This window comes from Tachysurus vachellii, chromosome 26 (genome assembly GCF_030014155.1).
Source record: "Tachysurus vachellii isolate PV-2020 chromosome 26, HZAU_Pvac_v1, whole genome shotgun sequence".
Lineage (NCBI taxonomy): Eukaryota > Metazoa > Chordata > Actinopteri > Siluriformes > Bagridae > Tachysurus > Tachysurus vachellii.
In genome coordinates this window covers 10,571,198-10,585,546 of record NC_083485.1, presented here as the reverse complement: position 1 = coordinate 10,585,546, position 14,349 = coordinate 10,571,198, and the positions used below count along the sequence as shown (strand labels likewise).

At 37.7% G+C, this 14,349-nt stretch overlaps 1 protein-coding gene across 1 annotated transcript; it reads left to right on the top strand.

The window, feature by feature from the left end:
• The first annotated feature begins 1,517 nt into the window (after positions 1-1,517).
• Positions 1,518-13,788, top strand: ca4a (carbonic anhydrase IV a). Its single transcript, XM_060863146.1, has 8 exons — positions 1,518-1,786; positions 5,936-5,974; positions 6,127-6,291; positions 8,738-8,889; positions 9,369-9,461; positions 9,815-9,881; positions 10,752-10,915; positions 11,030-13,788. The coding sequence occupies exons 1-8, from the start codon at positions 1,723-1,725 to the stop codon at positions 11,207-11,209; spliced, it is 924 nt and encodes a 307-aa protein (XP_060719129.1). The 5' UTR covers positions 1,518-1,722; the 3' UTR covers positions 11,210-13,788.
• The last annotated feature ends 561 nt before the right edge of the window (positions 13,789-14,349 follow it).

Here is a 14,349-nt window from a genome sequence, read left to right as displayed (position 1 = left end):
GTCAGATGTTTTTGTTCTTTTGTCATTTTCCTTTTGCTAACATTTCAAGATAGGTCTCAGTAAATTTTGTAATCAATGGTAGTGAAAAGAGTCATTTTGGTGCATGATAATATTGGGCTTCTGGAGGCACCACAGTCAGTCTTGGGACTACACTGGTATAATTACAGCAAAAATTTGAAATGGTAAAATAGAAAAATCAAATCTATAATTATATCAAATAGATTACATGTAATTTTAACAAATAGTATCTGAAATGTGGTTGTCTTGGATATTTTGACTCTTAAAACCAGTTTAAACCTTTTATTTTATTTTATACACAGTGTGCTGTGTGCAATGTGTGCAATAATCTAAGTTATTATTAGATCAACACTAGCTGAGGGAAGAGAATCAGACAGGCGGAAATTACATTGGCTCTTAATTTCCTTATGGGTCATTCAGGGTTAATTATCAAAACATTTGTTTGATATGAGACATAGATACAGAGTGAAATTAAAAATTAATTATGCTTTATTTATTCCAGGTTATTATTGTATGACTTTGTATCAGCATACACAAATAGAATACACTTTATTTTCATTCTCCTTCAGAGAACAGGGTGAAGGTTAAACAATTGTTTATGATCGGATAATCTTTTCATTCAAATAAAGAAACAGAATACTGTAACGGAATACAGGAAAACCTGTGAAAAAAATTCAGCCTGTCTTTTTCTAATGTGTTTAATGCTTTTTTTTCTGGGTCAGCAACTTTGCTGTACATGTCGAGTACAAAGCAATAGTTTCAATTAGCAAGACACAAGTTTCTGGAATGTTAGATTGGATAGTTACTGCTCTAGCATGTCCGATGATGAGTGTGTGAGTTCAGCTAAAACATCATACTGTTTTAATGAACATTAATTGCATTTTAGCCATTTGAGGTATGTATAAGATTAAATATATATGTAATGCTGGTAGGTGGGGTGCAACGCGTAATTGAAAATTAATAGATTTGTGATGTACCTTAACGCAATAATGCAGTGTTATCGGAGCGCACGGGAAAGCATTGTGTGGTTGTGTGTGTATGTGTGTGAGTGTGGTTGTGTGTGTTTGTGTGTGTGTGTGTGTGTGTGTGTGTGTGTGTGTGTGTGTGAGCTTGTGAGTGTGTGAGCGTGTGTGTGTGTGTGTGTGTGTGAGTGTGTGTGAATGTGTGTGTGTGTGAGTGCGTGTGGTTGTGTGTGTGTGTGTGTGTGTGTCTTTACGCGCTCCAGTGAAGCGTCTTACTGTGCAGGTGTAAATTCCCACACAGGTCGCGCGCGTGTCTCCGGTGACCCTCAACTACCTGTAGGGGTCCGTTAACCGAAATCACCTTCGTTTTATTCATCATCTTATTCCAGCCTTTCCATCACAGCCACACACACCCACACACACAAACCCACACACACTCACACACACACACACACACACACACACACACACACACACACACTCCCCCCCCCCACACACACACACACCACACACACACAGCAGAGTGTGAGAAACGTGCGTGATATAAGCGCATCGATCAGCAGTCATGTTCTCCGCCTGCGTGTTTATTAGAGGGCGGTGCCACAGAAAACGCACTAAAGGTTAATAAATAAGCGCGACGCTCCTGAAAGCCGATTAGCATCAAAAGAAAAGAGGAGGAAAAAACAACAACAAAAACATAAAAGATCCTTTTGTGTGTTGGATCGGCGGCTGAAGCTCCACGATGCGCGCGCACATTACGCGTCTTGTCCTTCTCGCATCTTTCTGGACCACGGTTACCGGTGCAGGTGAGTGTATACATTATCCAGCATAAACTCAGCATCGTGGCTTTTTACATCACAGTAAGTTTGAATTTAATTCGGTGTGCATTTTAAACCATTAAAACAAACCGTTTTTTTGTCAATCAGCTGAATTGGCGACTGGTATATCTACAAATGTTTATTATTATTATTATTATTATTATTATTATTATTATTATTATTATTATTTTATATTTTTATTTTATTTTTTATTATTATTATATCAAATATCCTCTTACAGATGTAGTTTTACTGAATGTTAGTCTTATGGATATTATGGAATATGTTCACACTTAATGCTGTTATAATGCTCTTATGAGCGCGTAAATGGTCGCACACACCTGCCACCGTCCATCAGCAACCATCCCGTTCCTTCTCCCGTCATATTCTCTCATCATATCTCTCAGTGCTCGAGCACTAACTTCAGGACACGTCGCCGCATTGCGCAGCTCGTGCGAGCGCAAGAGAACCAGCGCTGAGCGTCTCCGCTGCACCTGCGCGCACTTTCTGTGTACGGAAAGCCAAAATGTCCACAAACGCTTCAAAATGAATTTAACAAGCTTCTATAACGACACCTGACCATCACACACCCCTGTGTGTTTTTTTAACATTACATTAATCCTCTTTTACTATAATAACCTCAGTTTTTCTGGGTCAGGGATCTTGGAAGGACACTCAAGTTCTTCCACTAGAAGTTTGGCTAAACCATGTGTTCATCAAGTTCGCTTTGTGCACAGGAGCCTTGTCATGTTGGGGCAGTTTCAGGCTACTTAGATCTAGTGATGGAAACTAAAGCTATACCATACAAATACAGCCTATACACTGTACACATGCACCATTTGTGCCGAGAGATTTATGGGCCATTTGGGTTTTTATAAAACGAGCACTGAGCTTCATACAGACTAAACAGCACGGTTTGCTTGGCCCGGATCTGTGCAAGTGCCACATCCGCGAATTGCGCATCCAATATTTATGGTGCTGTGACCGCGCGTTTCCGAAGTGTAAGGGAAAACGGTGCGAACGCACAAACACCGTGGCTGTGCGTCAGAAGAATAGCGATGATCCGTGTCCTTAGCAAGCAGGCGAAATGCTGAGCTCAAGTCTGTGTCATTTTGTGGTGGCGTGTTACAAAGGCAGGTGAGGTAACACGCACTCGGTCGCTTTGTGTGCGGGATCTGATCAGGTGACGCCATCAGTTGGCGAAAGAGCCGACAGACCTTCATATTCTCCAAGGTTCCTCTAAGGTTCTCTAATGTATCTCTGTCACGACGAAGAGAGAGGAATAAGTTCAAGTTCAGGTTTATCAAAATTATAATCATCTAAAGGTTTCTAATGGATGAAAGTGAAGAGGACAATAAGAACGTGGGCCCGGTACAGTACAGTAGTTGTGCGTAAGTGTGTTATGACAAGTACACTATAACTGTAAGCATGATATAAAACTAACTATAGTAATAATAATAAACTAGAGATGTTCAATAATGTACAGCAGAAAATGACATGCGTAAAACAAGATTCTGAGAATACGGAGATATTATTGTCAATGAAGTACTATATCAACTATTTGGTTGCTTATGTCCAAAAAAAAGGAACAGATGAGGTACCCTGGATGGTACCAATGTACTGACAAGGAAAAGTCCAGTTTGGGACATTCATTTTTTAGAGTTTATTAAGTGGCACATTTTCCACAGTTATACACAAATCAGCTATACTATTAAACCTGCCTAATGTTGTGTACTGTAGCTCTCGTTCTGCCAACAAAACAACTCTGACTGTAAGTTCTGAGGTGAGGACTCCATGAAGTGGACTGTTATTTGTCCAGCACGTCCCACAGATGCTGAATCACATTGAGATCTGGGGAATTTGGAGCTCAAGTCAACTCCTTGAACTCTTTGTCATGTTCCTTAAACTATTTTTGCAGTGTAGCAGGGAGTATTATTCTGCTGAAGAGGGCACTGACATTAGTGAATTCTGTTGCCATGAAGGTGTGTTTTTGGTCTGGAACAATGTTTAGGTTGGTGGTGCATGTCAAAGTAACATCACCATGGATACAAGCAGAACATTGGCCAGAGCATCGCTATGTCTCCAGTGACTTGCCTTCTTCCCATAGTGTATCCTGGTGCTATCTTTTCCTCTGGTGCTATCTTCCTCTTTTCATCCTTTGCTCCATGGTCCAGTTCTGATGCTCACATGCCAATTGTAGATGCTTTCAGTGGGGTGCATGGATCGTGCTGAGGCACTCTGACCACTCTGCAGCTACGCAGCCCTATACACAGCAAGATGTGATGCATTGTGTTCTTACACCTTTCTATCAGTGCCAGCATTAATGTTTTCAGCAATTTGTAGAACAATAACTCTTCTGTGTGATTGGTATCTTTTCTTTATTTTTTACAAATTAGGATTGAAATTCTAATATATTCAGGGGAAAGCTCAAGATGTTTATATTGTGACCCAAAAGAGATTAATAAGTAAAGTATCATTAATCGTCGACGTGTAGAACATCGCCTGTTTTCAGTTCTTTGGAATTTGGTTTATTTTCCTAAACAGCAGGGACAGGCTGTGAGAGCCGCTGTATTGTTGGCCTTTCTTTTGTTCTGCAATGCTCAAAAGATCAAAATGAGCACTGATGAGATGCGTGGCTTTCCAGACTCAATACCAAATATCTGGTTATTAAATGTTCATTACAGACAAAAGAGAGACATCAATGCACTGTATGGAAATGAGTATAAAGGGAACAAAAAACAATAATACAGCATTTCATTTGGAATGTCGTTTTATAGCCAGGAAACCCTTTAAGTGTAAAAAAATTGCACAAAACACTCAGTACACGTTTCATCAACATTAGATAAATATGTAAAATAATATACTATGTATTTATTACAGCCATAGGCCTTTTCCAGAACCTTCCACAGACACATTAGGTCCAATCTGACGTTATTTATAGGCTGACACGGTTTTAAGTTATTAAGGTTTGGATAAAAAGTTATTGAGGTTTGGATTTGGGTTGTGATGTGAAAACCATAGACTCACTGATTCTGCTTTACAGACCCTGTGAGTCCCCAGACCCCACTTTGAAGCCCACTGACTTATATGCTAATAATGGGTGAAAATAAAAGCTTGCAACGAATCCCATTCATGCTGTATCCCTGCATAACACATGTAGTTTCTAAGAAAGGTTTCGAATCTATGTTGATTCACACAATGTTCAGGTTCTCAATATGATATGACTGAATATACAGTTTAACATTTTTATTTAACAGAATTATTGTTCAGCCCAACTATGGGTTTGTATTACAGTTCATCCTCCCATGATGATACAGAATATAACACAGGCATGTGTGTCAGTCAAGAGTGAATTTAAATGACATGGCTGGGCTTTTTATTATTTATTATTTTTTTAAAACAGTTTTGGCTACGTGCTAACATTTTCTCTTAAAAAAAGATAATCCATCTTAAGGTATTTTCAACATTATTTAAGCATGACATGGTGTGTGAGAACTGGTAAAAAACTGGGATTTAGACTCAAAATATAATTTTTTTAAGAACAAGGAAAAATACAATTAATTTTTAATTGATCAGAAATGAGTACATATTGGGTTCCTGGTTGATGCAATAGAAAAGTGGTCACACTTTCGTCAGGAGATCACATTTCTGCAGTCATCAGTGGTCAGAAGTCAGATAAAGCAAAACTAGTGCTTTCCTTCTTGCATGTTGCGCTGCCCTTTGATGTAGGTGTGAAGTAACTGACTTCATGTGTGTTGAGGAAACCCGTGTTAGCCTTTGACCTCGCTGGATGTTAGATGTTGTATGATGCGGAGACCTAACCGGTGGGTGGGAACTGGCTAAGACTTTAAGAATTAGGAGGAAAGATCCAAAAAACAAGGTATAATATATACAAAAAATATATAGTATATAATATAGTAGTATAGTGAATGCAAGATCTACAGTATAAATTATTCAATATTAGTATCATAAGGATGATCTAAAGCAAGGTCAGATAACATGAACTCGTATCAAGCAGATTATTAATACATTTATACATAAACATGGCACTGAGTTTTGCAACTGCTTTCATTTCGCCGAAGGCTGACAATGATCTATGTACTAACATGAGCCGTGTGTGTGTGTCTCTATCAATAGATTGGTGCTATCAGGTGACCTGTGATTCAGTCTGCAACGGTAAGGTCATAATTTCAGTGCTTCATTTAGCAATTCTGCACACCAAGTTCAGGAAGAAATAACAGATGAGTTTATAGAAGGCATTTTAATGGGAGCAACACTAGTGCATACATAAAGGTCATTACTGTACATTTCCTTCGTGTTCTCTACAGGAACGGATACTTGGCAAAAGTTGCATGAAGACTGTGCGAAAAACAGACAGTCACCCATTAACATAGTGACCAGGAAAACCAAGCTGGACCACAATCTCACACCACTCGTATTCCGAGGCTACCAAGAAGCCTTCGACAGTCTCCTGGTAAATGACGGACACTCTGGTAAGGGGTTAATTTAGCACATAAACATTAAGCTTAAAGAACATAGACTAAGCACATATAGTCAAATCAACCCTTAAATGAAAGGTTACAACATTTTGGTGCTCAGAGGAAACATTGCCTAAACCCAGTAGGGCATTGAACCTAAACAGAGTAGAGATCCTGAATGGATTATCTACCATTTAGTGTGTATGGAATAATTTGTCCCACAGTTGTGATATAATGCATTGCCCTATACTAACAGTTTAATTGGGAGCTATTGTTAGATTACTACCAGCAAACATCATGCCACCAGCATCCAGCTGCCACCGATGCCAAGTCAGTTTACCTCCTGCATTCATTTAGCTCATAATTAACACACAATAATTGGAAGGATTCTTCTCGCCAGGTTTATTCAAAAGTTTTCTTATGAGTAAACAGAGTGAAGGATAAATGTGAAATGTTTTATCCTCATTGTGTGATCAGTTAAAAGGCTCCAATGGCAGCAAATCAGAAAGTCCTTATAAATAAAATTTACGTCTGTTTAAAAGATGATACACTGGCAGCTCTCCAGGAGAAAAGTCAAACCGCATGCAGAGTGATCCTGAGCTGAGGCTTACTGCTGTGTTGTGAGATGAGCTTTTAACTGATCACTCTCCCACACCTCTGTTCATCTCCACACAATCAGCTCAGGAAGAAAAACACATTTGTACTGATGCCTGGTGGCCCTCAGGCCTTCAGCAAACATCACATAGTCCCTGTTTTCTCTCCTCCCTCTGTGTTTTCTTGGACATCTGAGATGATGACTCAGACGAGGACCGTGTATTCTGGCTATAAATTTTATGAACACAAATTATTGCTTGTACTCAGAGATGCTTCTTTGAGGTTAAAGGTGGGGTCTCCGATGTTTGAAAGCCAATGATGACATTTGAAATCACCAAAAAAAACACGCCCCTAACCCAAATGGGTCCCACCCCTGTATTGATAGTCCACACATACTGTACATGTGTAACCCAGGCAACTAATGGAAAGAAATGTGTCTTTATCATAACTGAAGGGAAGAACAATACGATTGCAGATAAACAAACAAGCAAAAATGGCCGCATATTCACAGATTGGAGTTTCCCGAGTCAATAACTCCTGAGCTAAACGCTGTTACTACACAAAACGCGGTTGTAGCTGCCTCTCTACATTACTACGATAGAAAAGAGGTGTTATTTCTGTAGTAACAGTGTTTAGCTCAGGAGTTATTGACACGGGAAACTCCAATCTGTGAATATGCGCCAACTTCCTGCTCCTTCAGTTCTCTCCAGTGCTGGAAAGCTGATCCTATATTAACACTTGTCCTACTTCTTGTCTTATCGTAAGCCCTTTTTTGATTTCTTTCTTTGTTTTTATCCTCCATGTCAATGTTAAAACCGCTTTCTGCTAATATCACACATGCGCACTGAACACTCTCTCCACCCATATTGACAAGACACGCCCCTTTCTGCTCATTGGCTTTAGTTTGTCGGCCCAATGCAGTTTTCTGAAGCATTTCTCAAACATCGGAGACCCCACCTTTAATAAAAAATATCCTTGCAGAAATCTTAAAAAATATATTACACAAATTCACAAAAACATTACACATTTTTCATCTCAAAAATGTCATTCGGTAACTACTATGGATTATTGTGACTCTTAATGTAACTGCAGAATAAATAATAAAGTCCAATGTTGGTGACATTAATCCACAAGTGTTGAGTAAAAACCACAAAAATGTCCACATAGTCGTTCACTAAACACTCAGAGGAATAATCAGGGTCGCTATTGCAGGTGTGTTTGATTAAGGTTGGGTCTACATTCCACAGGAGGGTTTGAGTGATAGAGCAGCAACTTTACAAGACTATGAATGCAAATAGGGGTGCAAGCACCGTATTTCTTCATGAGAATGATAAAATGAGAATGGATTAGAATGAGCATTAACACATACATACGAACTGACTTGCAGCGACAGCGCCAATGTCCGAGCTTCTGTTTCAGAATTGAGCTATTGTATAAATATCTATAAGATGGATAAAAGATTTTTGAGTGTACTTCGTATGTGTAATAAAAAGTCAGGTCAATGTAAGACAGAATATATTTTATAAAAATCATTTTAAAACTAACACTGATTAAAAAAAAGGCGCTTCTCAATGCTTGTGTTTTAAAACGTGATCTGAATCTCCAAATTTGGAAAGACATATCAAGGTCTGCTCTAAAGTAAGTATGTCCTTAGATTTGTGAATAAAATGGCTTAGCATTCGATCTGCAGGCCTTAGCTGACAGCAGGCTCGATGGGGGTCTAGCGTTAGCACTTTGGAGGACGATTTGTCCTCTAACTTAGCTGACTGCTGCTGCTGCTGCATAATTTGATTCCAAAAAGCATCCTTGATGAGAACTGCATTCAATATCAGACTCAAAGACACTTTTTTACATTGTTCTTCTGCAGTGAAGGTATCTGTGCCAGTGACTCACCAAGCCACTGTGAGCGGAGGGAACCTCGGGGCCACGTACAAAGCCGTGCAGTTTCACTTACACTGGGGAGAAAATGGTGGCCCCGGGTCTGAACACACAATCGATGGAGAGCAGTACCCGATGGAGGTATGATCGCCTTATACACACACACACACACACACGCACACACTTCTGACAAAACAGATCATTAAGATTCTGTCAGAAATCCCAGTTTACATTTACATGTAATTTGTACAGAATTTATGTGCATCCAATTGGTGTTGCCATAACAACCGATGATGACCAGTGATAAACTATAAGTTTAGTATAAACATACAGTTTTTTTTCACATGTTGGTGATTACTCATTAAATTTGAACCCACATTCACTTGTAAAAGTATCGACAAGTATCGATCACACATATCGTTTTAAAAGCATTTCATTCAGATTGACATCAACCAATTTATACCAATTTAGAAGGTTATTCATTAAGATTGTTCTAGTAATTTGATTATTAGGCTACATTAGCTAATATAATTTTAAGAGATATGAACTCTGTATAATATTACTACGATGTTAAAAAAATGCCCTCTATCTCTCTCTGTCTCTTTGTCTCTGTCTCTTAGCTGCATATTGTTCATATGAAGCAGAATTATACAACTTTTGACGCAGCTCTGAAGGACCCAACTGGACTGGCGGTGCTGGGATTCTTTTATGAGGTACCATTGATATATTATAACAGTCAGAATATCATATAAAGTTAGCCGTCCTAAGGGCTTAAGACAACATAATTTGTCAAAAATAATTTAATATAAATATTTTTTTAAAAAGTTGAATACATTAGAATACAATGAACAATTATATATATATATTAAATCTATATATCTATATCTAAATCTATTAAATCTATAATTTTAGGGTGTTATCATTAATCTATTTGTTCAGGTAGTGTCTGAAAAATCAGAAAAAAAAACGTATGTTGGTGGCACGTTGCTCTAAAGTATCACGTGATTATTTGAAGTCTCTCGATGATTTCTTCAATCGCTTCTTATCATGCTTTTTTTCATGACAGGAATCAAAGAGTGAAAACAAAAAGTATAACGGACTCATACAAGCTCTGAGAAAAGTTCAACCTTCTAGTGAGTGATATGTCTTTATATATTCTGGAAATATGTATGTCAGTGTGAATCATTTTTGTATGTAAATCTTCATAATATCATATATAATATTAACGTGAACAATTATACATTATAAAATGAGGAGGGCATTGTTTGTAAGCTATATATTAGGTCCACTAACTGGAAAAAAGAAAAAAAAATGAGTCATATTTAAATAGCCATGTTAATAATATTAAGTAGTAATATCTCACTGTGTTAGTTAATATAATGAATTAAGCAGTAAAATAATGCAAATCGTTTTACATTGTATTTTGTGCACAGTTATAGGTTAGTTCAAATCCTGCACATGATGTAAATACTCATTAATAATTAATATTATGATTTGCGGTATCATTGAAATTAGTTATCTGATATTGATACGTGACTCAAAGGCTGTAATCTTATACACTTCATTATTTTCTGATGTGTTGTGTTTTGTCTGGACAAGTGGGAGAAAAACACATGAACATCTCCATGAAAGCTTGAGTTTTGCCAGCATGAATGAACCTAGCAAAATAATGGCATAGATCATGAGTTTATGATGTGTTTTCTTTCTCAGTGTTGTAGATTTGTAGAACTAATGTCTCAAAGTCGATTGGTCTAAAGAAAATAATGCTATAAACTCAAGTCATATACAGAAGAATATACTGAACCTTCCTGATTTCCTCGTTAGGAATTCCAAGTTAAGTTTTTTCCGTTTTCGAAGATATCCGACTTACTAGCCTAAATATATTGCTTATTTGTGGACCTTATAGTAAAGTGATCTATATACGGTCCGTTATTGTTCGAGCACAACATTCCTGTATTTTTATATGAATACTGTATAAGCTGACTCTTTTTTTTTTGCTCTAGATACAAGTACATCACTTACTGGTATCTCCCTGAGCAACCTCATATCCAGTGAGGAGAAGATGACCAAGTATTATCGTTATGAAGGCTCTCTGACCACCCCTACCTGCACTGAGGCAGTGGTCTGGACTGTGTTTGAAATCCCCATCCCACTGAGCAAAGAGCAGGTGAGATGCTTATATTAAAGCTACTAATACACACAACAATATATATATAGGTAAGGAGATATCAAACTGCATTGTGAGTTTAAAAGTGATGTGTGTGTATTTCTCACTTCACAGCTCTCAGCATTCTCCTTCTTAAAGTATCCGAATGGTAAGCCCATGACAAATAACTACAGACCAGTGCAGCCACACAAGGGCCGTGCAGTGTACCGCTCCGGCAGTGCTGTGGTCATGTTCAGCTTTACCCTCCTCCTGGTGTGTGTGTGTTCAGCTTTGGACCTTTCTCAGCTCTACTAGAGGACGAGCCGAGCCGCAAACCAGCAGCAACAAGCGCAGAATCAATAAAGCCAAACGGATTGACTGGCACTTCTGTACATGTACATCACAGTGAATGCACTTTTGTTTTGACCTCCGTCTTAGAGGTGAGACTTCATTTCTATGTAGGTGTGTGACATGCTGATATTTTGGATGGCTGATCTGGAAAACAGGGGTGTGTTCCTTTGCTATCAATAGAAACCCAGTTAAGTCCTCTGGAGAGAGACAGGGAGGTTATAAATGCCTGGCCTTTATCTATCTGAGGCACGGCCAAACTGGAGCCTCATGCACGTGCGCACACACATACAGACATGAGCAGTAAGCATGTGGCCATTCATCTGTCAAAGTAGTGTAACTTGTATTATTCATAGGTTAGAACTGTACACACACATTTCTCTAGGACGTTAGTGTCATTTCAGAACCGAGCACCTTTGTGAATTACACATCACAGGTCAAATCTGAGGTCATTCTTTACATCCGCTCTCCTCTGAGCTTAAATTTCAGCAATGACACTATCACAGTCACGTACACACAGTATAAATAGAAATAAAGGAGCGATCATTTAATGCGCACTGTTGCTTATTTTAAACTGTATATACTGTATATGTTGTACCATTCTTTGTTTGTGCAAGACTTCCATCTCATTTATCTGTCTTAACTAGTTGAAGCAGGAAGGCAGGGTTTCAGACACACACGACAAACCTGTTTCCTTTTGTACTCGTGTTCGAAAATTCATAGTATTTCCTGATGAGCTGAAATTTTTACAAGCAAAGTTTGGATCCCTGTGGGTTTATTTTTTTAATCACAGTAATTCTCCTAAATCTTTCAAATCATGCTTTGTTTATATTAGATTTTATTTGAAAGGTTTTAGCATGCTTCAAAACAGCAATTTCTTTAGGATGGAAATGCTCAGAAACTCTAGGTGGCAAAACCTTCCTCACAGTCAGTGCACCAGCATGCAAAGGAAACCTGGAACTTAACAGTTTATTAAGCTCTGATGAGCTCAGTAACCTGAATTAACTGATAAACCTGGATTAACAGCAAGCCCAGCAGCTAGCTATCAGACGTAGCTAGCTATTCAACGAGTGAGTTAGCTGAATGACTAGCAGGCTATTCAATAGAAGCATAAACAATGCTAGTTATATAATAGAAGCATAAACAATTTGATATAGTACTAGTTTATATCAACTGCCATTTAGTAACAGCAGGCAAAACATTAATTTAAACTAGCTAATGTTACTAGCAAACATTCAGGTAGACTCAATCCTGAGTTTTTACTGAAGCAGCCATAGTTCAAATCTCCCATACAGTCGTTTTGAGGCGTTTGAAATTGCAAGCGAGAGAGGTTCTATTTAGTGGATGTAAATCATCAGCAGTTTTTTTTTCTTTTTTTCTACAGCTTATAAATAGCTTTCAGCGCTATCAGAAATCCCACACTGTGGTGGTGTTAGCTTCTTAGATGAAAGCAGATCAGCTAAAAATAACCAAACACGGTGGAAGTCTTACACAAAATTTCACACACCGAATCAGCTTGTGTCCTGAACCTTATATTGATCGTACAGAGAGAAACTGAAACATTGAACAGTAATTCTGTTGAAATATATTTAGATTCATATATAATAGAATAATATGAATGCAAAAATCTTGTTGTCTCTCATAGGCGGCCTTCGTAATTCTCAACCTCTTAAAATTTACATCATTTAATATAATTTCTAACCATTTTAACCTTTAATATTTAAGTAGTTTTGCTACTAACCCCTAAAACCTCCTCAGACATACTGCTACAATACATTTTTACAACACATATTTAATTGTCTCTCTAACAGAGTGAAGTGGCTGATTTATTTAGGGTTTTTTTTCACCTACATGACCACACTGGATGGGATGGGATCGAATCACATGACCACATGAGTTCATGTTCATAGCCAGGTTTCTGTAGGTCTCAGAGGCCCTGATTATGACTGTACTGTGAATCTTGGTATAGAAGACCAAAGCAGGAATATAATAGACGCACATAATTTTTTTAAAAAAACCTCTATTGTGTCATGTGTACACCTTTAATGTTTTTATTTTGGTGTATGTTCCTATGTAGAGCACTGTTCTAATCAGTGATGGTATTTGTACTAATTTCTGCATTTTGAATGAGGTTCACTATAATCATATTAAATTGTTGTTTTTGTTATTTAGCTCATGTCAGATATTGAATGATATTTTCTGTAAACATGTATTTAAATATAAAGCGTGATAATTATGTCAGATAAAAAAAATTATTGCAGTTGTGTTCCCGATTCGATAACGAACTACTGAATTGCCTCATGCACAAATAAAAAAACTAAACAAAAATAAAAGGAATCAGATTCTATAGAATCTAGATGAAACTGCACGAGTTTTTTCTATATAATGCATATATTACTAAGTAAATGGATTGCCTTGAATAAAAGAATAAACAACAAATTAATATAACTATTTTTGACATGTAAAAAACTCATGTGATTACTGATGTTGCATGATGCAGCTGATTTCTAAGTTTAAATAAACAATATTAACTTTTTGAAGATTCAGATGCAGTCTGGCTTCTTTTCATTTGTGATTTTGATGTTTCTAAAGAAATACCAGAGACATACTGCAGTGGAACAGGCAAATGGTCTAAAATGCAACAGAAATGGTGAAAATACAGTTATGGCCTCAGGTGATCATTTATTTTACCTAAAAGCAACCTTTCATGTGGAGAAAATGCATGACAGGGTTAAATGACCTGTCATACAGCTATTGGAGGATTTAAAGGTGCCAATCATTAAGCTACCATGTTAAAAGAAAACCAATGAATACCACTAACATTTGAAGTGAGGAACATTGATTATCTCAATACAATGACAGCTTTTAAGAAGTAGAATATATTAGGCAGCAAGTGAAGCTAAGAAGTTAGAAGCAGAAAAAAATGGTCATGTGTAAGGATCTAAGCAACTTATGTCTCTAAGGGCCAATTAGTGATGATTAGTTTACTGGGTCAGAGCATCTCCGGAACGGCAGGTCATGTGAGATGTTCCCTCAAGTTGTTGGCACTTAGCAAATGTGGTCTAAGCAAGGACAACCGATGAACCAGCGACAAGGTCACTAGGCAT

Bases quoted from the DNA above. Each gene is read 5' to 3' on its own strand.
- ca4a (XM_060863146.1), top strand. From the start codon at position 1,723: ATGCGCGCGCACATTACGCGTCTTGTCCTTCTCGCATCTTTCTGGACC. The intron at 1,787-5,935 runs GTGAGTGTATAC...CTCTATCAATAG, and splicing joins GACCACGGTTACCGGTGCAG to ATTGGTGCTATCAGGTGACC. The intron at 5,975-6,126 runs GTAAGGTCATAA...TGTTCTCTACAG, and splicing joins CTGTGATTCAGTCTGCAACG to GAACGGATACTTGGCAAAAG.